This window comes from Mustela nivalis (genome assembly GCF_964662115.1).
Source record: "Mustela nivalis genome assembly, chromosome: X".
NCBI classification, from domain to species: domain Eukaryota; kingdom Metazoa; phylum Chordata; class Mammalia; order Carnivora; family Mustelidae; genus Mustela; species Mustela nivalis.
This window is the reverse complement of record NC_139040.1, coordinates 95,500,799-95,527,302: the sequence shown is the minus strand read 5'-3', so window position 1 is coordinate 95,527,302 and position 26,504 is coordinate 95,500,799. Positions and strand designations below refer to the sequence as shown.

At 43.5% G+C, this 26,504-nt stretch overlaps 1 protein-coding gene across 3 annotated transcripts in view; it reads right to left on the bottom strand.

Moving 5' to 3' along the window:
• Positions 1 to 1,875: 1,875 nt before the first annotated feature.
• EFHC2 (EF-hand domain containing 2) overlaps positions 1,876 to 26,504 on the bottom strand; it is a 246,184-nt gene continuing 221,555 nt past the window's right edge. The window contains exon 16 of one of the 3 annotated variants that reach the window (XM_082718224.1): positions 1,876 to 4,142. In XM_082718224.1, coding sequence (XP_082574350.1) covers positions 4,098 to 4,142 — 45 coding nt within the window. In that variant the 3' untranslated portion in view covers positions 1,876 to 4,097. The remainder of the gene's footprint in view (positions 4,143 to 26,504) is intronic. The other 2 variants (XM_082718229.1, XM_082718227.1) reach the window with 2 other exon arrangements.

Below are 26,504 nucleotides of genomic sequence, written 5' to 3'. Positions count from 1 at the left end.
GAGAGGGGGCAATATGAGGGGGCTTCCGGGATGCTGCGGGTCACGCTTTGTTTCTTGATTTGGGTGCGTTATATAAGTGTTTTCAATTTGAGAAAACTTATCAAGCTGTACATTTATAATTTATGTACTTTCCTATTTGTCTATTATACCCCAATAAAATATTTAAAACATAAAAATTAGCTCCTCTTTCTTGGCTGCCACCTCCTCTCTCTCTCGAGCTGGGTGACTGGAGTTCTTGGTGCACAAGTCCCAGAAAGCTGTTCTTGTCCATGTCGCTGTCCCACCGCAGCACTGTTGCCCTTTGCTCAGGCAGTCGTGCAAACAGAAGTGAGAGGACTCGGTGTCCCACAGCCTGTCTGCTGGGACGAAGACTGTTCTACTGACTATCAACATGCTGAGACTGTAGAGGCCAGCTCCAAACTAGGGAGAGAGCCGTGGGACTTTTTTTTCCCTTTAATCTCAGTTGTTTATCCTGAAATCAACAATCTTGTAGTGATGACAGAATCAGGCTGTGGCTCAAGGGTGGGATCCACTGGTGTGGCCTTCACCACGCCGCATGTCTCATCTCCGTCAAGGGCCTCGGCCCATGGCAGCGGCTCACGTGCTTTTCCCACCGATGATACCATTGCACTCAGTCCCCACATCTGGGTAATATTCTGGGTCACGCACACTTGTGAGTCATGTGTTTATTTCATGAGCGGCGTACACCTGCACCCTGACTAGTGTAGGCCAATCAGCTGTTGGTGACTCTGAGTTGAGACTTGGGTGAGGAGTGGTAAACCCAGGAGGTTTGTCCTTAGCAAGAAAGATCCCAGACTTTCAAATTCAATAAATCTGGACACTATTGAGAGGAGAGAGACATCATTACAGACAGATAATGGTCTCAAATCCCAGCCAGTCATGACTGGGGAAGCAGATGTAAGCCAGGATGATTTTTATGTGTTCCGATAGCCCCTGCCGGGTGGGAGATGAAATAAGCAAGAGGTCTGATTAGGCCACTGAGCAATTGCAGAAACAGAAGGAATCGCATTGTTTGCGCTTGCCAGGAGGAAAAGGATGGGGTTAAACTGCTACAGTCAATCGTTTTGTCACACAGCTTTATGTACTCAGACATTCTAAAACCCAATTATATAATTCACCTAAGACGCTGCCCATTTGGGACAGTTACTGTCCCCCACCCAATGTACTCAGTTGTACTGCTAGTCATTCTGACATTGGGGCGAGGGAGAGGCGGGGGAGGATATTTACATATGAAGTTCTGGGAATGTAATAATGAAAGATAAACACCTGGCCCTCAAGAACTCCAGTGTTTAGTTGGGCTTGGTCAGCGGCTACTGCATAAGAAACCACCCCAGAAATTTAAGGCTTCAATATAAGAACCACCAAGCTAACTGTCTTGTCTGCTCAGACTGCCATAATGAATATCATAGACTGGGCAGCTTAAACAACAGAAAGTTCTTTCTCACAGTTCTGGAAGTTCAAGTCCAAGATCAAAGTGTGGGCAGATTTGGTTCCTGGTAAGAGCCTTCTTCCTGGCTTGCGCTATGCCGTCACATGGCTTTTTCACTGTGTGTGCCCAGAAGAGAGAGATCTCGCTCCTGCTCTTCTTGTAAGGGGACTAATCCCATCATAAAAACTTCAGCTAAACCTAATGACCTCCCAAAGGCCCAGTCTCCAAATACCATCACAGTAGGGGTGAGGGCTTTGACATATGAATTGGGCATACGGGGGGGGGGGGTCGGGAGGGGCAAACATTTATTCTAAAACAGTGACCAACAGTATTAGTCTGCTAGGGTTACCATAACCAATACCACAGACCAGGTGGCTTAAACAACAGAAATTTCCTCTCTTTTATTCTTTTTAAAAATATTTTGATTTTTTTTTCATGAGAGACAGAGAGAAAGAGAGAGAGAGTCAGAAGGAGAAGCAGGCTCCCCATTGAGCGGGGAGCCTGAAACAGGACTCAGTCCCTGCACCCTGGGGATCACGACCTAAGCTGAAGGCAGATGCTTAACCCCACTCACCCAGGCGCCCCAGAAATTTATTTTCTTGCAGTCCTAGAGACTGGAGGTCTGAGATCAAGGTGTCAGTAACACTGGCTTCTTCTGAACCTCTCTTCTTAGCTTGCAGATGGCCATATTCTCACTGTGTCCTTACATGGTCACCCCTCAGTCTGTGTTGTCTGTGTCCAAATCTCCTCTTCTTACAAAGACACCAGTCAGATTGGGTTAGCACCGACCCTCTGACCCCATTTTAACTTCATCACCTCCTTAGAAATCCAATCTGCAAATCCAGGGACATTTCTGAGGTTTTGGGCAGGGGTAGGGCTTCAACCTATGAATTTGGGACAATACAACCCAGCCATAACATGAGCTGTCCTGGTTTGCCCAGGACTGAAGGGATTCCTGGGATATGGCCCTTTCCATACTAAAACCGGGAAAGACCCAGGCAAGCTGGAACAAAATGGTCACCCCCACCCCGCGCCCAAAGTTTATTTTGCTCACACTTTGGTAACATGGGTAGGGCTCAGAAGAGACAACTCATATGTGCTCTACTCTTTGGGTGGGGGCACTTGGAAGGTGGGGGGCAGCTAGAACCATCCAAGGTGGTTTAAATCCGGGGGTTGATGCTGGGAAGGCTCAAACAGCTGGGGGCCAGGACAGCTGTTGCTCCTCAGGCATCTCTATCTCTAGGTGGTCTCTCCTTGTGGCTTCTCTAACACAGTGACCTCTAAGTATCTGGAGTTCTCACGTCATAGCTCTGGGATTCCAAGGCCCATTTCCCAGGCAGAAGCTATGTTAGCTGTTATGACCCAGTCTCAGAAAGTCATAGAGCAGCACTTCTCCTGCCTACTATTTATCAAGGCGGTCACAGTGGTTTTCCTCGGCTCAGGGGGAATAGAAATAGACTCCGCCATTTGATGGTGCATTGACTAGAACATGTGGGCAAGCAACATATTGTTATAGCCTTAAACATTTTTTTTAAGATTTTATTTATTTATTTGACAGACAGAGATCACAAGCAGGCAGAGAAACAGGCAGAGAGAGAGGTGGAAGCAGGCCCCCAGGTGAGCAGAGAGACTGATTTGGGGCTCAATCCCAGGACCCTGGGATCATGACTTGGGCCAAAGGCAGAGGCTTTAACCCACTGAGCCACCCAGGCACCCTAAAAAAAATTTTTTTAAAGATGTATTTATTTGAGAGACAGCATATGTGTGAGTTGGGGGAAGGGCAGAGGGAGAGGGAGAGAGAATCTCAAGCAGATGCCCTGCTGAGCACAGAGCCCCCCGTGGGGCTTGATCTCACAACCCAGAGATCATGACCCAAGCCAAAACCAAGAGTCAGAGGCTTAACCAACTGCACCACCCAGGCATCCCTTAAATGAAAAAAAATTTTTAAGTGTGCTAAAATACACATAACAGAATTTACTATCATAACCATTTGTAAATGTTTGGTTCAGTGGCTCTCATTACATTCACACTATTGCACTACCAATCTCCCAAACTCTTCATCTTGCGAAACTGACATTCTGTGCCAGTGAAACACTATCTTCCCATTCTTCCTCCCCCAACCCTTGCAACCACCATTGTACTTTCTGTCTCTATTAACTGAATTATCCTAAAGATCTCCTACAAGTGGAATCATACAATAGTTAACTTTTCATATCTGGCTTATTTCACTTAGCATAATGTCCTCGAGGTTCATCCATGTTGTAGCATGTGTCCAAATTTCCTTCCTTTATAGGTCTGAATACTATTCCACTGTATGGATGGACCACCTGATGCGGCCACACTGGAGGAGGACAGAGACCATCCGACCCAGTTATAGCATATTGGGATGAGTACTGTAATCAGAACACTACGGGATGCTACAAGGGCACAGAGGAGAGGGAAACATTTCCTGGAAGACACGATAGTTTTTAGGTACGCTGACACTGTGAATTCTGCCTTTTAGACAGAGCAAAGAGGAAACACAGGGGCCCTGGGGGCAAGAGTGAGCAGGGTGTTTCGGAAATCTGTAGACAGAGGGCAGGGCAGGGCTACCTGATTCAGGTTGAGCTGAAGGGGATGCTCTTCACAAAGATGACAATGGCGCCTTCTAGAATGGTACTGCGTACCACATACTCATCAATCCTCGGAAGTCCTGTGAAAGAACAAGCAGGGAAGAAAGCAGGGAGATGAAGGTCCCAGCAACTCGGTTGCCAGAGCTCAGATCAAGGAGAATCTTCTACAGTCTTTTACAACCCGAGGTTTGGAGGACTTATTCTGGAAATAATGAGCAACCATCAACAGATTTTTAATGGGGACGAAGAGGAACCAAAATCAGAATTCACTATTATTTGTGGAAGTAAAGGCGCCATCACACTCTAGGGGATGGGCCTCTTCTGGTTCTCTCTTTTTCTCTCTATTGATTATATCTGATTCACCAACAATTACCTGGAAGCTTCAGAAAGTTTGGCCCTCGGGTCAGATAAGAACAGGTCCATTTTCCTCCTGAGCCTGGCATTCAGAACTTCCACCCACCAGCTCTAAGCCTCCATGGTATTTACATTCTAGTCATGGGAGAAGGACTACATGTAAGCAAAGGAATGACTGGGGTGATTACAGATGGAGATAAGTGCTATGGGGAAAATAAAACCAGATGATCTGGTGGAGACTGCCTGGGTGGGAATAGGTGATCAGGGAAGGGCTTTCAAAGGAGGGGCTTTGGGGGTGTGTGACCTCTATGACAAGTAGACAGCAACTATGTGAATCTGAGGGGGGAAGTTTTGCAGGGAGGGAGACCAGTAAATGTGAAGCCCCTAGAATGAAAACAAGGGTGGTATTTTCAAAAAATATCAAGGTCAGTGTGGCTGAAGTAGATGTCTGAAAAAGGGTAAGTAGGGGATGAGTTGGGGAATTAGCAGGAGCCTTGTAGGCTAGGCATACTAGACAGAATGACTAGGAAGCCATTGGAGCATGTGAGGTTGGGAAGTGACATTATACCCAATGCTTCTCAGACATCACTTAAAATGTTCTCAGCCACCCCTGTCCACTGGACCCTTGGCTAGTTTGTCTGCCTTGACTACAGTGGTGACTGGCTCTGTATGAGCTCTGTGATTAACATCACATAGACATGGTCCACCATCACCTCCCCTCACGCCTCCTTCATGTGCCTCTCACCTCCTCTGGGAATTTCACCCTCCTTGACAAGGGGGCCTGTATATAGCTTATACACGTGCAACCCCGAAGGGCAGGGAGTTGATATCTTATGGGGGGTTAATGTCTCCTGACCCACAGAAGACAGATTCCTGCCCCTACCTTCCCTTGGAGAGGTGGTCTTGGGGTATAGTCCTTACAGAGCTTCTTGGAAGCCAGCCCATTAGCTTAAGCAATCAGTGTCACTTGATTCAAAAAAGTGGCTAGGTCAATACCACACCCTCCATTGGCTTGCCATCCTTCCCTGCCTCACTTCCTCCATCCCTCACTCCAGCTCCCAGGGATTGGATATCCTAATATTCCCCATAAACTTTACCACTTAAGTTTTACCACCAACTCTTTTTACTAGGGAGCTCAGACAGACATATGCAGATTTGCCCTTTAGAAAGGTCACTCTGGCTTCTGTGTGGGTGGTTGGTTATGCAGGGACAAGGGCAGAAATTATGAGAGACATGTTAAGAAGCTCTTGTAGTTGTCCAGGCAAAAGATGATGGTTCCTGAGAGGAGTGGATGGTAGTGGAGATGGAGTGGATAGACTCATGGTGTATCTTGGAGGCAGAGCTGACAAGAACAGCTAATGGATGAGATGTGGCACAAGAAAGAAATCAAGACCGACTCCTAGGTTTTGGCTTGGGCAACTAACCAATGATGGTGCTTTTTACCAAACACTGGAAAAGGAACAGGTTTGGAATACTTTCTTTGTTCACCGATATTTTAACTAAAGATTTTTATTTATTTAAGAGAGAGAACAAGCAGGGGGGAGGGGCAGACGGAGAGGGAGAAACAGACTCCCCGTGGAGCAGGGAGCCTGATGCAGGGCTCAGTCCCAGGACCCTAGGATCATGACCTGAGCTGAAAGCAGACGCTTAACAGACTGAGTCAGCCAGGTGGCCCACTTCGCCAAATGTTTTGAAAGCCTCTACTATGTGCTAGTGAAGAGGTCTAGAATATGCCACAGTGTCAAAGGATTACTTTGAGTTAAAGATATTTGAAAGTCCACAGCTGCACTAGAAGACTTTTTCTAAACTGCCCTCTTCCTAAAAGCAATACCTCCCAAAATAATTCAACTGCCATAAATCCCCTCCTGGGAATTTCACAACCAGGAAAGATTGACTCTTATCACTGAAGAGAGAAGTCAGCACATGTCAGCATCTGGATAAGAAATCACTTCAACAGGGATTGTCATAGAACTATTATATTTCCCATCTATTTTTCTATGTTCCCATTTGTTTTTCCTAAAAGCCATTTGTTCTCCCAGAAGTACCCTTCTGCCTCTCTCCATCTTCTATTAAGGTGGTATATAAAAATTCTAACCATGTGAAGTCATGTTTCTTTGTAAACTCCTGAGCATAGCTTTCTATTTAAATCTGTTTTTCTCCTCTTGCTAATCTGTTTCTTTTTGTCAGTTTAATTTGCAGGCCCCTAATGACAAAGCCTAAGAGGGTAGAGGAAAATGCCCGCTCCCCTCCCCCAACAATAGGCAGTTTTAGGTACCGTGGACACGGAGTTGAGAGGCTCAATCTCTGTCACAAGGGTCTCGCCAATGACAATACCGTAAAGGGGCCATGAAAACACCATGATTTATGTCAAATGTTGTTTCTGGGAGGGAATCCTGGAAAAACCTAGGAGGGGTTCTACATATGAGATGAAGTTAGCCAGAAAAAGGAGCAGGAAAAATGTGATTAAGGTAGCAAATGCAAATATGCAGCAATGTGAGAAGTGTTAGCCCATGGAGTTAAGAATGTGTGGGGAGAAAAGAAAGGAAGGGGGGGGGGGATGAAAGAATAATCTCAGAGGCAGAGAGGCCAGCCACTGAAGGGATTCCCCAAACCATATGCATATTTCACTGTTTTGTGCTTTTGCACATGGGATAGTCTCATCCTGGAACATTCTCCCCTATCTCCGCTCCCATCTCCTGACAAAGCTCGAGTCTTCTTTCAAGGTCCTTTTTTTTTTTTCTTTAAGATTTATTTATTTATTTATTTATTTATTTATTTATTTATTTATTTGACAGAGAGAGAGAGAGATCACAAGTAGATGGAGAGGCAGGCAGAGAGAGAGAGAGAGGGAAGCTGGCTCCCTGCTGAGCAGAGAGTCTGATGCAGGACTCGATCCCAAGACCCTAAGATCATGACCTGAGCCGAAGGCAGGGGCTTAACCCACTGAGCCACTCAGGCGCCCCTTCTTTCAAGGTCTTAATACCTGGCTCTCCCCTCTTTGCTGGGTCCCTTCCCCACCTCCCCCCAACTCCTGCCCAAGGGTGCATAGTTCACTGCACCTCACTGCTGCTCAGCTCCAGGTTGCCATGAGTTGGGCATGTCCTTGACCTTCCTTTTCCCTGCCAGGCTGTGAGCTTCTTAAAGCGTGGATTCCCTCTTTCAGCTCAGAGCCCAGCCTGAGGCTTGGAAAGTGCAGAATCTGCTCAATAATTGTCTGAAACTGACATAAGTTTGAAACTATTGAGGAGACACCACCCCACACTGCCCCGGAAGAAAACCAGTCTATGCAGTCAGAGTCATCAAAGATGGTCTCAAAATGCTTCCCACCAGCCTCGGCCCAGAAACATGAGAAATTCTCTCCACTGGGTCCAACTGCTCCTTAGGTTTTGCGTCACGGAGTCGGTGCCAGCTGTTGGGTTCAGGCCAGTGATGTAGGCAGTTATCCACACAGACCCACCAGACCAAGACCACCAACCTTTTTTACACAACACAAGAAATGGTATTCATTGAAAGGCTTGATACGTTCTGCCAAGGCAGACCAGGGCTGGCCCTGGACCAATGGCTGCAGGGAGAAGGCAAAAGTTTCCATGTCTCTTTCTCTGCTGTTAGTCCCTCTTGCACATATGGGATTTATTCTCTACAGGTTTCAATGTTACATTGAAACTAAACTCAAATGGCCAAAATGTTTCATTGAACAATATACAACAAAGATAAAAGCCACCTGCACTGGGGGAGGCACTGACAGCCAGCTCTGAATTGCTCTAGTGTTTGGAACTTCCTGAATGGAATTCTCAAGTGCTTTCTGAACAATTTAAAGAGCTCATCTGTCCAGGGTTGATTAGGACTGTCCAAAACTGGGGTCACCATACTTCAATCAAACAAAAAATGGAGGAAAACAAGACTTCCTGGAAAGACAGAAACAAAACAAAGTTATAACTGCACCCAGTGGATTCAAATAACATGGAATTTCCTTAGTCTTGTACAGAATCCAGTAGATAAACATATATGTGTGTGTATGTGTATATATGTGTGTGTGTATCTGTATATATATGCACATGTGTATGTGCATATATATACAGATACACACACATATATACACATACACACATATGCACATACACATGTGCATATATATACACATATTCATATATATATACACGCACACATGTATACACACAAACACATATAATTTCCCACTTATTCCACTACAGAATCCCAGCATAAGATCATGAATCCTCTAAAAAAAATAGTAATGTAATAGAGAGACTTTTATGGTCATCCATACTTTTATGGTCATCCTTACGACTGACCTCATAAAATAATGTGAGTTATATACATGCATGTACACACATAGGCCAGATTCTCAACTTACGTAATTCTGTGGGAATTCACAGAGTTATATTGGTTGAGAATTTGGCTTCAGCTACCCTTATTATAGAAATTCCCATCAACTAGCCAGAGATGAGGCTCCACACACGTTGCTACAAAGCTTCACAGGCTGAGAATCTGGCCAACAGAGCACAGAATAATGTCCATCCAAACATCGGCTTGGATTTTATCTGGTCTTGCTTTCCAGAGAAGCTTGCATGATGGAATGAGCAAATGCCTTTGGCCTCTGGAGTTCTATGAATCAGTGTGACCCAGGATGGGAAGCCCCAGGCTTGTCTGTCCATCGTGGAGGGGCGCAGTCTCTTCCCACCTCAGTCTCCCGGCCTGTGAACTGGGTGGGACCGTCACCGGCCTCTCCCCCTCCTTCTGGGCATCCTCTGCTATTTACGAAAGTACAGTTTGCAAGCTACAACTCCCCAAGAAATAGGCATTAAGAGCTCAGTCTGGCATTGGTTGTCAGAGAAAATGCATTTATTTGCTAGGTTAGCAAGTGCCAACACCACTAATTGAATTTGTGCCAAAACATGCATTTTTAAAAATGTTGTTCTGTTCCATTCATTATTTAGAGAACATCACCTAAGGGCCGTGCACGCTACAAGCCAAAAATCTCATCCTGCATTTTGTCAGAAACCCATTGCAGGGAAGAGGAGAAGGGATAGGGAGGGGAAACAAGAAAATGAGATTTTTGGAAAAAGCTAAAAAAAACGTGTCTGTTGTGTTTTGTCTGGACCAGCAATGCCCACAGGGTGACTTGATAATAATCTCCAAATGCAAGGGGACTGGAGACCAGCTGCTCTCTCTCTTGCCAATCAGGGCAGAAGAAGAACCAAACCTCCACGGCAGCATAAAAGATTTAGGCTAGTTGGAAGGGAAAATTTCTTTAATGGAGAATGTTACCCAGGAAAAGCAAGAGCAGGACAAAACCTTGAGATGACAGAAGTGTATCACACATCCCAGAAAGTCTAAGGGTAAGAAGTCAGTTCAGTGTTTTCTCAACCCTGAGACAGCAGACATCCCTAGAAGTCATTATCACCCCAGGGAATTGTCTTGGTCCGGAACTGTTTGTCATTACAATTAGGAGCATGAGTTCTGGTGTGAGAAACCTTGCTTTGAATGCCACACTTGGGCAAATAACTTGACCTCACCATGCCTGCTGAAGCATTCATAAAATGGAGCTAATCACTCATTCGACACTGGTACCACAGCAGGCATTGTTCTAGAAGATGGAGATATGGCAGTGAATACAATAGACAAAAACCATGCTGGTTCTAATGGGGGAGGTGGATTGATTATAATAATAAAGAATAAAGCAATAAAATATACAGCCTGTCAGATGGCAGTTAACTGCTGTGGACAAAAATTAGGCAGGGGAGGGCATGGGGAAGGGGGTAGGGAAGCTTCGATTTTAAGTAGGGTGGTGGGGAAAGGTCACATACTGAAATGGCATCTTCTGGGGAAAGATTTGAAAGAAATGAAGGACTGAGCTAAGAGGATGTGATGGCTTCAGTGGTAATCTACCCACTCCACGCCCCTCCCCCAACAGGTTATGCCCATTTCCTAATTCCTGGGACCTGTGAATGTGACATTACTTAGGGGGAATAAAGGTCTTTGTGGATGTGATTAAGTTAAATATCTTGAGATGAGATCATACTGGATTATCCAGGTGAGGCCTAAATCCAATGGCAGTTGTCCTTATAACAGAGACACAAGGAGATAACAAACATAGACTCAGAGAAGAAGGCCACATTAAGGTGGAGGCAGAGATTGGAAGCCAAGAAAGGTCTGGAGCCCCCAGAATCCGGAAGAAGAAAGGAAGGGTTCTCTCCTAGAGACTTCAGAAGGAGCACGGCCCTAGTGAAACCTGGGATTTCAGATTTCTGGCTTCCAGAACTATGAGAGAATGTATTTCTTTTGTTTTAAGCCACCAAGCTTGCCGTGTTTTCATGGCAGCCCCAGGAGACTAAGATGGAGGGTATCTAAGGGAAGAGTGGTTAAGCAGAGGGAACAGCAGGTGCAAAGGCTCTGAGGCAGGTCTCTTGCCTGTCTGCTTGGGAAAGAGCAAGGAGGCGCACATCTATGTGCTAGAGGGAGTGATGGGGCTCTGCGCAGCTGAAGCGGACTCTGAAGGCATTAACGACTGAAGGCTCTCTTGCGGAGCCCAAGTCCTTCCTGGAAAAGACAGTGGGTGGTACGTGTCCAGGCTAACAGAAGCCATGAGTCTGGCAAGAATGTCATTGCAAAACACTGATGGCTTGGACCAGGTTGGTGGGAATGGAAGTAATGAGATTTTGAATTTGTTCTCTATGGACATTGGATGTGACATTGGATGTGGGCTATAAGAGAAAGTGGGAAGTCAAGAATGTCTCTGAGCATTTTAGCCTGAACAACTAGAAAAATGGAGCTGCCATCAGCTGACACGGGCAAGCCTGTGTGGGGGACAGGTTTGAGGGGGAATGTCAGGAGTTTGGTTTAGGACAGGTTAGGTTTAACATACTTAGTAAACACCCAAGTGCAGATATCAGATAGATATATGACTGACAGGGACAGATCTGATCTGGAGAAGTATTTGGAAGAATTTTTAAACGTATTTTTTTAACTTACAGCAAAACCCTTCCTTTTTGTTGTCCAATTTTATGAGTTTTGAAAAAATGCATAGTCATATTGCCACAGTCACAATCAAGATAGGGAACTATTCTATCATCTTAAAAAATTCCCTCATGCCACGCCTTCGTAATCGAACCCTCCATCATCCCCAGCCTCTTGGCAACCTGTTCTCTGTCCCTAGAGCTTTGCCTCTTCCAGAAAGTCATATAAATGAAATCATATAGTATGTAGCATTTTGGATCTGGTTTCTTTGGCTTAGCATAATGCGTTTGAATTCATCCATGTTTTGTTTACCCACAGTTCATTCCTTTCATTGCTGAACAGTATTCTACTATATAGATGTACCATTGTTTGTTCACCCACTGACCCACTGAAGACATCTGGGTTGAGTGAGCAATTACAATAAAGCTGATATACACATGAACCTCTTTTGGTGTGAACAAAACTTTTCAGTTTTCTTGGGCATATTATGAGGAACAGGACTCCCGGATCATAAAGTGTGTGTTTAACTTGATAAGAAACTGACCGACTGTTTTTCAAAGCAGCTCCACCATTTTGTGTTTCTACCAGCAGTATCAGATTTGAAATGTTTTTAAAATTTATATTTAACCATTCTAGTAGGTGTGCAGTAGTGTCTCACTGTGGTTTTCATTGGCCTTTCCCTGATGATTAATGATGAATTTCTTTTCATGTACTTATCTTCTACCCAAACATCTTCTTTAGTGAGATGTCCACTAAAATCTTGGCCCATTCTTAATTGGGCTGTTTGTTTTCATATTGTTGAGCATGGAAAATTCTTTATATAGTCTGCTTACAAGTCCTTCATCAGATACGTGATTCATAAATGTGTTTTCCAAGTCTGTGGTATCTTTTTATTCTCTTAAAAGTGTTTTTGGCAAAGCAAAATTTTAAATTTTTGATTAAGTTCAGTTCATCCCTTTTTTCTTTTATAGATCATGATTTTGGTTTCATTTCCAAGAACCTACTGCCCAAGTCAAGGTCTCAAAAATATTCTCCTTTATCTTCTTTTTAGTCTTATGTTTTACATTAGGTCTGAACCATTTACAGTTAATTTTTGCATAAAACTTGAGGCATAGTCACGGTACATTTTTTTTTGTACATTGAGTATCCAATTGTTCTAGCACCATTTGTTTGTGTTTTTCTTTTTAAGATTTTATTTATTTATTTGAGACAGAGAGATAGCATGCACATGAAGGGTGTGGGGGCAAAGGGAGAGGGAGAAGCAGACTCCCCGCTGAGCAAGGAACCCAAAGTGGGGCTTGATCCCAGGACCCTGAGATCATGACCTGAGATGAAGACAGATGCTTAACCGACTGAGCCACCCAGGTGTCCCATCTAGCACCATTTATTGAAGCTCTGTTCATTTAGCACCATTTGTTGAAGCTATGTTCATTTTTTTCAATCTCTAACTTTTTCCATTTTAATATTTTCCCCTGGTTCTTAAGACTACATAATTTCTAATTATCTATTCAAGCTCACTCTCTCATCTCCATTCTGCTGTCAAACTTTCATCCAGTGATTTTAAAATTTTTAAAATTTAAGATACCATATTTTTCAGTCCTAAAACGTCAATTTGGTTCTTTTTTTTTTTTTTAAGTTCTTGTTTTTCTCTTGAGCATTTCTATCTTTCCATTCATTACAAGAATGTTCATCTTCAGTTTATGGAACATGGTTATGATAGCTGCTTTCAAGTCTTTGTTAATTCTAACATCTGGATCATTGCAGTATTGGTATCTGTTTATTGTCCTTTCCCTTGAGAACTGGTCAGATTTTTCTGGTTATTTGTAGGTTGAGAAATTTTTTATCACATTCTAGGCATATTGATATTATGTTATGAGAGTAGGTTCTGTTAAAATCCTCCTGAAAGTGGAATGTCAGTAGATTTTATTGTTGCTGTTGTTTTAAGCAGGAAATCAATCCAGTTAGGTTAAGACCACAAATTTTGTCCCACTTTCTGTGGGCAGTGGTTCCAATATCATTCTAGGATTCAATGCCATTGTCTTTATAAATTGTGTATCAGTTCATACACAGAACTAGAGGGATTCCCTTTTTCCAACTTCCTTCTCTCTAGGATTTTCTCTGGCTCCCAACTCCCCCTATTCCCTATTCCTTTGACCAGAAAATTGGATTCTTCTCAGACTTTTAGCCCTCCCTTCCCCCATTACACTGTCACTGTCACACAGTTCTGTATCACTGGAACCACCCTCAGGGTGAAGAGCAAGAAAAAAAAAAATAATGGGAATTCCTCCCACATTCTTTACACACAGTGATCATTCTTCCTGGTTCCAGTAGTCATGGAGATAAGGTTCAGGTGCCTGAAACACCACCAACATAGTCACAACTGCAGTGAAGATCTGCAACTGGGGCTGACCTCAGGACAAAGCCAGGAGAGAAAAAAGAATTAAAAATGAGGATTCTCCCATAGTCTCTGACTCTCAGTTGTCCCTTTTCCCAGTTCTCTGGCCAGAAAGAGTAGGATTTTTACTGGAGCTTTGGGAACCCACCCCCAGTTCAATGTTCTATGACTCAAGCCCCCATGCCATCTTTACATCAAGTCAGGAGGTGCAAGAGAAAAAAAGAATCAGGAATTTCACTGGTATTGTTGCTCTCCAAGTTTTGACTAACCTCTCCTGCCCGCCAGCTACTATTTAGTTTTTAGACTCTTCAGGTAGTTGCTTTCTGTATTTCATCCAGAATTTTCAGTTGTAATTAATGGGAGAGATGGACTAACTGAGCTTACTCCATCTTGGCTGGCCCTGGAAGTTCTGGGAATTTTATTCATGTGTACATGCATGTGTGTGTGAATGCATGATATTTATGATATTGAAACAATGATTCAGATTAAATGGGGTCACCAAAGGAATGGGTTTAGATAGAAAAGATGTCTAAGAACTGAGGCCTGGGCACTCCAATCAAAGGTCAGGGAAATGAGGAAGAATGAGAAGGAATAACCAGAAAGAAGATGAAAACTCAAAAAGCCAAGTGTCCTAGATCCCAAGAAGAGATTTGCAAGAAGGAGGGAGTGATCCACTAGGTCAAATATTGCTAATAAGTAATATGAAGACTGAGAGTTTGCCTTTGGATAGTTCTGATGGTTGTGAGGGGGATTAAGTGAGATGCTGAATTGAACAGCTAAGTGAGTGTCCAAGCAGTAGAAAACATTCTGAGTGTCCTGCATCTCTGCCTTTGCCATTTTGTTTCTTTACCTGGTATTGTCTCCTCTGCTTATCCATGTTGGGAACCAACTTGCCTCCCACCTGCTCTCTGAAACCTTTCCTGGATATAGTACTCTAAATCTCAGGGAGCTCCCTCTACTCCAGAGCCCTGACTCCCCTGGCCTGTGCTGCAAAGCTACAGAAGGCAATGTGGTATGGTGATGCTTGCCTAGATTCCAGAGAGAGACAGGCTACACTTCAATTCCAGCTCTACCATTTGCTAGCTGGGTGAACTTAGGGAAGTGCCGGGAGAGAAAAACTTACCTACCTTTCAAGATTCTTTTGGTTGGTCAAAGACATGAGACAGACTAACAGGAGAAAATAAAATTTAAATTATATAACATTCAAATTACATAAAAATAAAATTACACGGACGCCTAGGTGGCTCAGTGGGTTAAAGCCTCTGCCTTCAGCTCAGGTCATGATCTCAGGGTCCTGGGATTGAGCCCCGCATCGGGCTCTCTGCTCAGTGGGGAGATTGCTTCCCCCTCCCACTGCCTACTTGTGATCTCTGTCAAATAAATAAAATCTTTTAAAAAAATAAATAAATAAAATTACATACAAGGGCTCCATAAGAATATGATGCTCACAGGCAGTCAGGCAATTAAGGCTTGTATGTCATCTGGACCTAAGGAGGGGTCTAAGACAAGGAAGGAGGGAAGGAGGGAAAGAAGGAAGGAAGGGATGAAAACATTTCACAGGAAAATGAAAAAGAGTAAATGTTTGGTAAGCAAATGCTTGCTGAGCTGGCCAGAAAAAACAGAACACAGAGAGGCATTTTAACAAACCACACCTAATTCATATTATACTGTAGTTATCTGTGGTAATAGCTCTCTCTCTGGAACAGGAAAGGCAAAAAAGAAAAACTTCTTGAGTCTTTGGTTTCTTTTTTTTTAAGATTTTATTTATTTGACAGAGAGAGAGAGATCACAAGTAGGCAGAGAGGCAGGCGGTGGGGGCGGGAAGCAGGCTCCCCACTGAGCAGAGAGCCCATACGGGGCTTGATCCCAGGACCCTGAGATCATGACCTGAGCCAAAGGCAGAGGCTTTAACCCGCTGAGCCACCCAGGTGCCCTGAATCTTTGGTTTCTTAAAAAAAAGTAAGAGGAGAGGTGGGTGGGAAAGAGGTGACAGGGAGGGCACTTGTGATGAGCACAGGGTGACGTATAGAAGTATCGAATCACTCTACTGTACACCTGAAACTAATCTAGCACTGTATATTAACTATACTGGAATTAAAATTTAAAAAATAATAACCATTCTAAAGTAATCCACATGCCAAAGAGACCTATTTTGGGGTGGTCAATTTGGCTTCACTGCAGAAGCTACTTCACTTCTCCAAGCCTCCATTTCCTCATCTTTGAAACCAGAATAACACAACTACCTTGTCTACATTGCTGTGAGGAATAACTAGATCATATATATCATATATATATGATATGTATATAACACGTTTGGGTTAAGCAGACCGTGGCTTTTTTGTCCCCTTTCCTGCTGCACATCTTAGCATCATATCACAGTTGCAAGTGTTGACTTACCCATCACTTTACACGCTTGTTGAGGGTAGGGGTTATGCCTCAGTGTGTCTTTCTATTCCCTAAGGCATTGAACTGGTTAATGGGTTCCGCAATCACTCAATTATCATTGAAGTACCTTCCAACCCAGAGTGTGAATTATAACCTGTCATAAAGAAACAATGAATTTAAAGGACAAAATTCCTTCTTACTTAATCTTCCTCTCACTTAGAGAAAACCACACTCCATGTTAAATTATCCCTTAAAGACACCACCCTGTGTTTCTTGGGATCACAAATGATGACTTGCTAGTTTACTCCTGTCTTGATCCCATTTTCTGAAAGCTGTGCCACAGTAGTTCTAATAACAGGGAGATTCCTTCAGGGAGACATTGACCTTTTTTAGGGAAAAAAATAATTTATAGCAAACCAATTGTACATTTCGGCTCTGTCCTATGTCAGCCTCACCTGAGGACTGGGTCAAGTTTGGGTATATTGGTCATTTGCCGTGATTTATCATGAGCCGATTATTGGGTCAATTGTTCCTTTACTGAAATAAAGTGAATAAAAGAAATCAAACTAACTTTCCATTCAATGGAAGGTATTCTAAATGGCATTTCCTTCATGCTCAGAGACTCTGGGCGTGATCCCCCAGTGTGATGTGATACCCACAGCTACAACATTGCTCTCCAAGGGCCCATCTACCTCCAATCATTTAGTGCTTCTCTTTGGCTGTGAGTGTGTGTGTGTGTGTGTGTGTGAGAGAGAGAGAGAGAGAGAGAGAGAGAGAATTGACAGGGGTTGGGGGGGAAGGAGAGCAGGAAGCTGGGATTGTTTAGAAGCCCAGAGCTGCTGTGATAAATCAAAATCCCTAACACCCAGATGCACATTCATCCTCCTGCATTAATTTATTGCAGGGTTTTATTATTATTATTATCATTACTACTATTATTATTATTACTATTATTATTATATTTATTATTATTCATATAATAGTAATAGGCTATGTAGTAGTAATAGGCTACGTTTGCTTTCCTGGGTGAGAAAAGGCTGGACTGGACATTTAAGTCTCCTGAACAAAAGCACTAGCGAAGCGTGAAGCCACACTGGGGATGGAATGAAGGGATTACGGATAGGGTCTTCGAAATCAACAGCTCGCCCAGATATGGCTCACCTAGAAACTGTATCAGTTCCTAGGAAATAGCACACATCTTCAATCTTCAGATGTACCGCCTTGCTTCTCTGACTCCATAAGGCTACCGTAAGTCTAAGAGTTGGCCTTGGTTTTCCAGTTTCAAAGTGACTACATTTCTAACTAGGAGTCTGTAGGGGCATAAGGTTTGCATTTTTATCTCAAACCTTCCCCAGTGAGTTGCTAAATTCCTTCAGACCTCTCTCAGCAAACTTGTAGGATGGTAGGGGCGGTGGGGAAACTTCTGATATATATATATATTTCCCCCCCCATCCTCATTTTTCCAGAAGCTTCCTGGATTTTATGTTGTTGCACTGGGAATTAGAATGATACTGAGGTTTTCTTATATTTCTGAAAGGGAAACTTTTGGATATGCTGATAATAGCTCACCAGCCTGCAAATATGTTAGCTTTTCTTCTCATTAGCACATCATCTGAGCTGTGAATTTGACTTCTCAAGAGGGAATAGCCAAGTGTCAACATAGAGCATTCACTTGGGTTGGCTTAAGATGGGCCCATAGAGCCCCTTGATACAGAGCCCCAAACTACTCTGTACAGAGTAACATGGGAATGTGCTTATAGAGGAAAACAATTTAAAAGAAAAAAAAAAGCGACTGGGCTTATTTATTAGAAATTAATATGCCTCTGCGGGGACTAGTTTTGTGACAAGTTGTATCCTTTGTAGGACTGGCTGGGGGTCTGTACACCACAGCTGTTCATTTTCTCAGGTGCTGAGTATTCCCCATGAGATAGTCTTCCTCCGCCATTAGCCTCATCCCTAATGGCCTATATTAATTTATAACTGTGGGGAATTGCAAAAATGCACTATGTTTCACAGAAGCAAGGCAAGCTCTTGCAACCCTTTTAAAGCCATAATAAATTAAGCTGCAAAGAATGCCCATATTTATCTTGCATCATTTTTATAGTTATTGCTGCTATTTTTCTTATGCTACCTTAATTAAAATATGTCCTTGGGGGATTAACTTCTGTTGAGGAAAAAGCAGAATTAAAAAAAAAAAAAGAGCCTTGTTTTATTTCTGCGAATGAAATGTAGGTGCTGCAGGTTGATGAGATGGTAGGGAGAGATGGGGCACTCTGCTCTGTGAGTCTCGTTCCAGTTCTAGCCCATACTATGCAGAGGACTTGGGTGTTCCTTTCCCCTTCTGGGCCTCACTTCTGGGAAAAGAAGCTGGACCAGCCCATCTCCAGGTCCCTTCCCTGGTTCTTTGACCACCCGCAGGTTGATAACTGAGCAATCAAGACAATCACTGCCAGACTGGTACACACTGACCAGGAGACTCACCAAAATAGTTAAAACCTATGTTTTTAATGACTGAACTGAGTAGGCCACAGCTGGTTGTTATGACCACCAGAGATACTGTTGCAAAAACCAAGAAGTCAGTGGAGAGAATTGACAGAACCCAAGGCCCCTCTGCTATGGGAGCTGTAAAGTGGCTAAGCTGGCCCCATTATTCTTCCTATCTGATAAGAGGTTTTGTGCTTACTCATTTTATAACAACTTTATATTTAATTTATAAAGCAACTCCAGTTGACTTGAGAAGTCCACCAGCATAGCCAACCATAACTTGCTCTTCAAGCGAATTATTTCTCTTTGTTTATGAAAAATATCCACACACCTAGTAAATTCTTGTCCATGTACATCCTTATTTTCATTAATTTTGTGCAACATAGCTCAAGCGAGAATTCAATCTGTCTGGGTAAGAAGGGCATACGATGATGCCCTTCTCAGGTTTTGCAATCATAAAAGATTTCCCCTCTTCAGTTCCTCTTGAAAAGGCATACTTTTGTTCCCTAAATCAAAGATAAATAATGTAGAAATCATTCCATCCAGGCTCTCCTTCAACAGGCCACACTCCACCAAGCAGGACCCTGGCCGTCACCACTTACAGTAAATCATTAGATGGTGAAGCCATCTTTGCCAGTCAGAAATATTTCCTCACCACATTGGTTCTGTTTGATTGGTCATGGGTTTATGCAGTTCCTGGCACAGGGAGGGCCTTTTCCTCCTCTGCCAGGTTTCTTTCAGACTTGCTACAGCCTAATTTCAACTCTGGCTTGGAAGCCAACCCACAAAACTACCTTTCCAATTGCTCCTTTTGGCCCAGAGAATATCATCCAGTTTCCAGGGAAGGCCTCAGTCAAAGGCCTTGTTGTTCTGGGAGCTGGTACCCCAGTGGGATGGGCCATTGCCAACCACGTCTCCCTCACCCATCCCAGCCCTGGGGATTGTTGGGGGACTCTGAGTTCCCACAGGCCCATAAGCAGGCGTTGAAAGTCTGGGATGCCATTGGACAAGGTTACGGGGCATAATTATGGGGTTCTGAAATTCATGACTTAAAAAGACCCTGGTCAAACTGACTCTGAAAATAAAAAAGAAAAGGTTTTCAAGCAACAGCAAATAATAATAATAATAATAATAATAATAATAATACAGATTAGGTCCCAAATTAACACAAACTAATTTGGGATTTTAGGCCATTTAGCAGGAGACCTCCTATCCATCTTCCCAGACCCTATCCCTGCCCCCCTTGTCCACACAGAATGTTCCCTTTCTCAGGAAGTAATTTCTGCTAAAAAGCTTTTATTACCCAGTTTATGGGGATTTCATTCTCAGATTTACAATACTTCTCAGCCTCCACACACATAAGCCATGGGATCTTGATTTCTGAAGGGGGAGTAGCTATTGCTGTCTCCTGAAGAAGACATCAGATTTGGCCGATGCCCTGATTTCTTTGGGGGGAAGACTTTGTCCCTGGAACTGCAAAAGGGATAATGCTCAAAATGCCACGTGGTCCATGGTGGTTGAACCTCATATGAACTAAGTCACCTGACCCGGCCTCTTTCCATCCCTGCCCCTCCTATTACCACTCCCTCTTCCTAGATAATGGGATGGGAGACATCAAGCCAAAAATATTTATTAAGTACACGGCATGCAGAACACAGGGCCAAAGCAAAAAAAGCAAGGAAAAGGGAATCAAAACTGATGGCTCAGGCCTTTATAGTTTCTCACCAGGCTTGCATTGTAGCCTCATAACTGGTCTCCATGCTACCAATTTCTCGTCCCCTGTATGCCAGTAGTTCTCAAAGATTAGGGGCACCAGATTCATCTAGAGGACTTATGAAAACACAGGCTTCTGGACCCCAACCCCAGATTGTCTGATATGTAGCAGGTCTGGGGTAGAGGCAAGAAGTTTTGCACTATTCTAAAGTTGTCAGGTGATTCTTATGTTCATGGTCTAGGGACCATGCTTTAAGAACCATTTCTCCAATCCACTCTTCTATTTCCAGAATGATCCTCTAGCACTGGTGTCCAATGAAATACTCAGTACCCAGTCACCATGGAATAAAGTCTCACCTCAACATGACATCTGGGTTCTCATCATGGTCCCAGTTGCTACGTGCAGCCAGAACCTTGCCCATCCCATGTTCTAGCTCTTCAGTTGCAAACTGAATCAGAAGCAAAGCCCAAGACATGGATGTGAAGGGTAATGCAAGGAAGCAATAGTGCAAGAGGCAGTTAGCGAGATGGGGAAAGAAAGGAAACCAACACAGGCTGAGTTAGTGAGAAGTTGACTGCTATGGGCAACTGGTACTCAGTCTCATGGGGGGCCTCTGGAGGACTGCCTAGAGCACACCTTGGAGTCACCCTGCCTGAAGGTTAGGGGTCTCAGGTATTACCCACTATTTTCTGTTAGTCACTGGTTGAGGGCTGCTTCTAGACCCATTAACTGTCCATCACTTCCAACACACCCCCTTACAAGTCTAGCTCAATCAAGGCCAGAGAAAGCCCTCAGGCAGAGGCTGAGGTACTTGAAGAAGGAAGCCATCATGTCAGGGCACAGGGGAATGGTGAAGACTGAGGGTTCTTTGATGGGGCACCGTCAGCTTCTGCTCCACAAACCCAAGCCATCTCTTAAAGCCCAGTTCTCCCACACATCTGCTCTTCCACACAGAAGGGCCCAAGCTTGACTTCTTCTGCTCTGGCTCTCTGGAAAATAGGACTTTGGACTGGAATTTGGGGTTTGGGTGGGCGGCAGCCTGCGTGAACCTTGGCTCAACACCCGGAAGTCTGTGTGACCGGCTGCATTTAAGGAGCCTGGGTGCAAGGTAGTGAGTAAAAACCAGAGCACCAGGAGGGCCACAAGCATTAGGGAAAGATGCTGCAGGGTGGGGTGGTGACTTGGGGTGCTGACACAGCAGCTGAGGCGGTCACTGCAAGCACAATCATTTGAAGTCACCTTTTGAGACAAATTTTGAGCCCTTTTGCCTTCTTTGGGCCAGTGGTGGCTACCTGCCCTGAAGTGATCATGAAATAAAATAGAATATAAAAGAAAATAAGAGGATTAGATCATTCTGTTGCTCAAATGGGAAGTCTTTTTTTTTAATTGAATATATTTGACCTACTGTGTAAATTTAAGGTGTATGATGTGTCACTTTGATATACTTATCTATTGTCATATGGAGGCCATTGTATCAATATTTATCACATTAAGTAATTAGAGTACAACACTGTTATCCACATTCATTATACTGTGCGTTAGATCACTATGGCTTATTGATGACTCATTGAAAGTCTGTACCCTTAAACAGCATCAATTTTATCCTGCTACCCCATCCCCTGGTAACTGCCATTTTTCCCCTTAATTTTTTATGAGGTTGACTTTCTTAGATTCCATATATGAGATCATACTCTACTTGTCTTTCTCTGACTTTTCTCACCCAGCACAATATGCTCAAGGTCCACCTGTGTTGTCACAAATGGCGGGATATCCTCCTTTCTCATGGCGGAATACTACTCCAGAGCCAAACCAGAAGTCTTCAAGAGTGCAGACTGGAGCAGAATGACCTGTGTGCATCACTCGTGTGGTCATGGAGACTCTACCTGGCACTTGGGTCAAGTGCTGCCCCTCCAAGTTTAGAACCTCCTCCTTCTCAGTCTTTGCCTCAGGCATTGAGCCTCAGAAGTTATTCATTCCTTGAGAACCCAAGTCCAAAGTATTCTTGCCCTTGTTTTTCAGACACACTTCTTTTTCTACTGTTGGGGTCCTGAGAATACAGATTTATGGGTAGCTTAAAGTGACTCAGAGCAACAAATGTGTGTAACACTGATGTATGTGGGTGGACAAGAAAGAATAATAAACAACAAAAAATTTCCATTTAACTATATACAGTTATTATACAGTAACTTCATATTCACTACATAAAAATAAACAGTCTTCTCTTTATAAAAAATAATTTTTTTTTCCTAAGGACATCTTCTGACGGAGAGTTTATGTTCATAAAATGTGAGTGAGTGGCTGGTTCGTATCCTTGTTTTTTTAATCCTCTTATCCTTTTTAATCACAATTGAAGCAATATATGCATGAACTTTGCAAGGCATAAGAAAATATAATTTACTTGACATGATTTGGGGAGAGAAAAACTGAAATATATGAAACATCATTCAACCACATTATTTAGAAAGAAAAAAATCAGAGACACTAATTGCCCATGATGGCTATTTATACAATGCACCACGAGAGTGAAGGGATACTGGCTGCTCTTGAAATAGGCAGTTTAAATTTGATCCAGAAGGCAACCAGTGGAGCCAGTAAAGACACATAATCTGGGAGGTGACATGTTTTCTCTGTTCAAGTTCAGCTATTGAGAGGGTAAAGAAACAGGAATAGGCCCAAAGTCTTATTTAGAAACCTCAAATGAGACTGTAGAATAGGAAAACTTTGTCCTCTTTCCTATGTCATTCTCTGCTTCATTTCCTTCCCTCATTTGCCCACTGTCCAGAGGATGACCCTTAAGTGTCCCAAACTCAACTGGGCCATGGCTTCTGCAAGAGAATGTTCCTCTCTTTCCTCCACATCAACCAAAATGTACTTGTTTTCTGTCTTAATCTTCAAAGGTTGGCTCAGTGATTAATTAGCTATCATCTATAATCTAATAAACAAATCCCCATAATGATTCATGGACTAACGGTAGTACAAGGAGAACCTATCCATTTTGCGTTTCCATCTGGGTATCACATAGGAAGGTCCTATTTGTCTCGATGGATCCCATTAGCGTGGACACTAAAACTGAAGTCAATAAACGCAACGAAATAAAAACACCTGTGTTTTAAGGATTCTTAGCAGTTCCCAAAAATGTTGTGATGGGATGAAGAGGTTTCGCTGCCAAAGCATTTTGTTCATGGTGTTGAAATTAGAGGATGCCTATTAGACATTCTTCCAAATATATGGGCTTGCTTGAAATTCTCAAAATAAAAAAAAAAAAGCCTAAAGGAGTCACCTTTGAATTTTAAGTTCTAAAATAAAGATAGATTTTTTATCTTTCCCTGATAGAATGTAAGCTCTAGTTTCTATTTCTCATGTCATTCCTTTAGGGCATATGCTTGAAATGCCATTGGTCTCTAAGCCACAAGGTGTCTTTGTTTTGACCCACTGCCAAGCAATATTAATTGTCATCAGAGTTAAAGATGGCCAACACAGCCACACAAAACACCTGAACCCATTTGTGTCAATGGATGGAAGGGTCATGGCAATGGTATGGAAGGCTCACCGCCAGGTTCTCCAAAAAAATCCTATACCCACCCCCAAGTGACCTTCACACCAAGAACACCATTCCTTCACTCTCAGTGAATACATCGGTGGCTAGCCTTGTCATGTGAGATTATTCTGGGGAAGACAATGAAAACTAAGTTCAACTAGTAGTACTTGCTCTGTACCAGGCAGTGTACTAACATGCTTTCCCAGACCTTTGTCTCCTTTACTTGTCACAAACACTGGTGTGGTGGATAAGAGAATTCTCCAGTTCTCAAAAAGAACCCTCAAAATAGGGGTGCCTGTGTGGCTCAGTCTGTGAAGCCTCTGTCTTCACCTTAGGTCATGATCTCGGGGTCCTGGGATCGAGCCCTGCATTGGGCTCCTGGAACAGTGGAGAGTCGGCTTCTCCCTCTACCTCTGCCCCTTCTCCTGATCGTGATCTCTCTCTCTGTCTCTCTCAAACAAATAAATAAAATCTTTTAAAACAAGAAACCTCAAAAAAGAAAAAAATGACTTGCCACCTAAATTAGGAAGCGGTTGAACCAAAACTGGCTCCAAGACCCATGCTATTTCTTCTAAATGAGTGTGGTTCCACAGACTAGCAACATTAGTATCACCTAAGACCTAGTTAGAAATGCACATTCTTGGGCCTTGCTCCAGATCTATGGGATGAGAAACTCAAGACAATTTCAGAAGCTCAGCAATTCGTGTCTTAATAAGCCTTCCCAGTCACGCTGATGCTCCTTAGTGTTTGGAGACTCCCCATCCAGACCGCAAATCCACCATGACTATGTCCAGGGATGAGCTCACCACAGCCTGGCCTCTTCCATGGGGCATTTAATCATTATAGGCCCAGATCCAAGCTCACTCCTCTGTAACCGCTCTGTTCACAGACCATCTCTTCCTCTTCTCAGTCTCAATAGTCATCGTTGTCTTGATCATCCTTTTGTCAATTTATTACTTGCGTCTTAGGACAACTCTCCCACGGGGGACTAAAGCTCTTAGATCTTTGCGGTGATTTAATTTTTCACATTTGTCTTCCATTTAACAGTGTCTGGCAACGTGGCTTGCATAAAGCACCAAGCTTCATAACTCTTTTTTTCTGTGATGAATAGATAAAGCAGAAGCACTAACAATCACTTTGTACACCACAAGAATATTGGGATATTCTCGGTCTCCAGAGCACCTATTTTTTTTTTAAAGATTTTATTTATTTATTTGACAGAGATCACAAGTAGGCAGAGAGGCAGGCAGAGAGAGAGGAGGAAGCAGGCTCCCTGCCGAGCAGAGAGCCCGATGCAGGGCTCGATCCCAGGACCCTGGGATCATGACCTGAGCCGAAGGCAGAGGCTTTAACCCACTGATCCACCCAGGTGCCCCTCCAGAGCGCCTATTAAATGAACTGCTGACAAATGAGAATGTGTCCTCCTTGAGGCCAGGGCTTCTTAAACTCTATTGTACACACAAACCGCCTGAGGATCTTGTTAAAATGCTAATTCCATCAAGGATGCTGAATTCCTATAAGCGCCTAGGTGATGTCCATGCCGCTGGTCTGCAGACCAGACTTTGAGTAGCACTGGTAGGGTGCCCATGATCTTGAAGGGTCTGAATGCCGTGGCACAGGAAGAACAGTTGAGGTTGGGCCCTAGGTGATTGGTTTTGGATATCTGGAGGCGAGGGTAGTACATGCACCTTTGGCTGGCCCGAGGGCAGTGAAGGGAAGCTGTAACACATGCCAGAAATGTCAGCTGTAGCTCAATGGTCAGGAGCTTCCAAACAGTCAGAATAATGTATGCAGTAAATGGGTAGTCACAAAATAGCTGCACATGTCCCACCTCCCCCAGCCCTGCTAGTGTTGCTACAGACAAGGGAACCGCTGGGCAGAGGCACCACGGGGCAGAATCTTGAATGGGACCAGTTGGACGAGGTGGTTCCAGGACCCATCCAGCCATGCTGAAGTATAGTCCTTCCTTCCCCAATGGGGAGCAGAGAGACCACATCTCTTTCTTTTTAACAATGCTGTCCATGTTCCAAATATAGGTAAGACATATATTCTGAAGAAAATATGAACTTATAAAAGTGTAAAGGAAAAGTGAAAGTTGATGAATTCTTGATATAAAATTTTGAACTCTGATTTTTTTCCCTTTAGCATTTATATCTTAAATAACTTCCTCAGATCATGAAAAATGCTTCATAATGCTTCTTGGGGAGCCTGGGTGGTTCAGTCGGTTAAGCATCTGCCTTCAGTTCAGGTCACGATCTCAGGGTCCTGGGATCGAGCCCCGTGTTGGGCTCCCTGCTCAGTGGGGAGCCTGCTTCTCCCTCTTCGTCCTGCTCCTGCTCTCTCAGTGTCTCTGTCTCTCTCTCCCTCTCTCCAATAAAAAAATGAAATCTTTTTAAAAAAATAATGCTTAATAACTGCATCGTATTGTTGCTGTGTACATACTGAAAAGGATTTAGTCAACCCCTAACTGTGGGCCATTCTTGCTATTCTCACATCTTCCCTATTTTACATAATGTTACAAAGATTTACTTAGTGAATAAATCTTGATCTGCACCTCTGATTATTTCCTAAAAATGCCTTACTGGTGTATGGATACT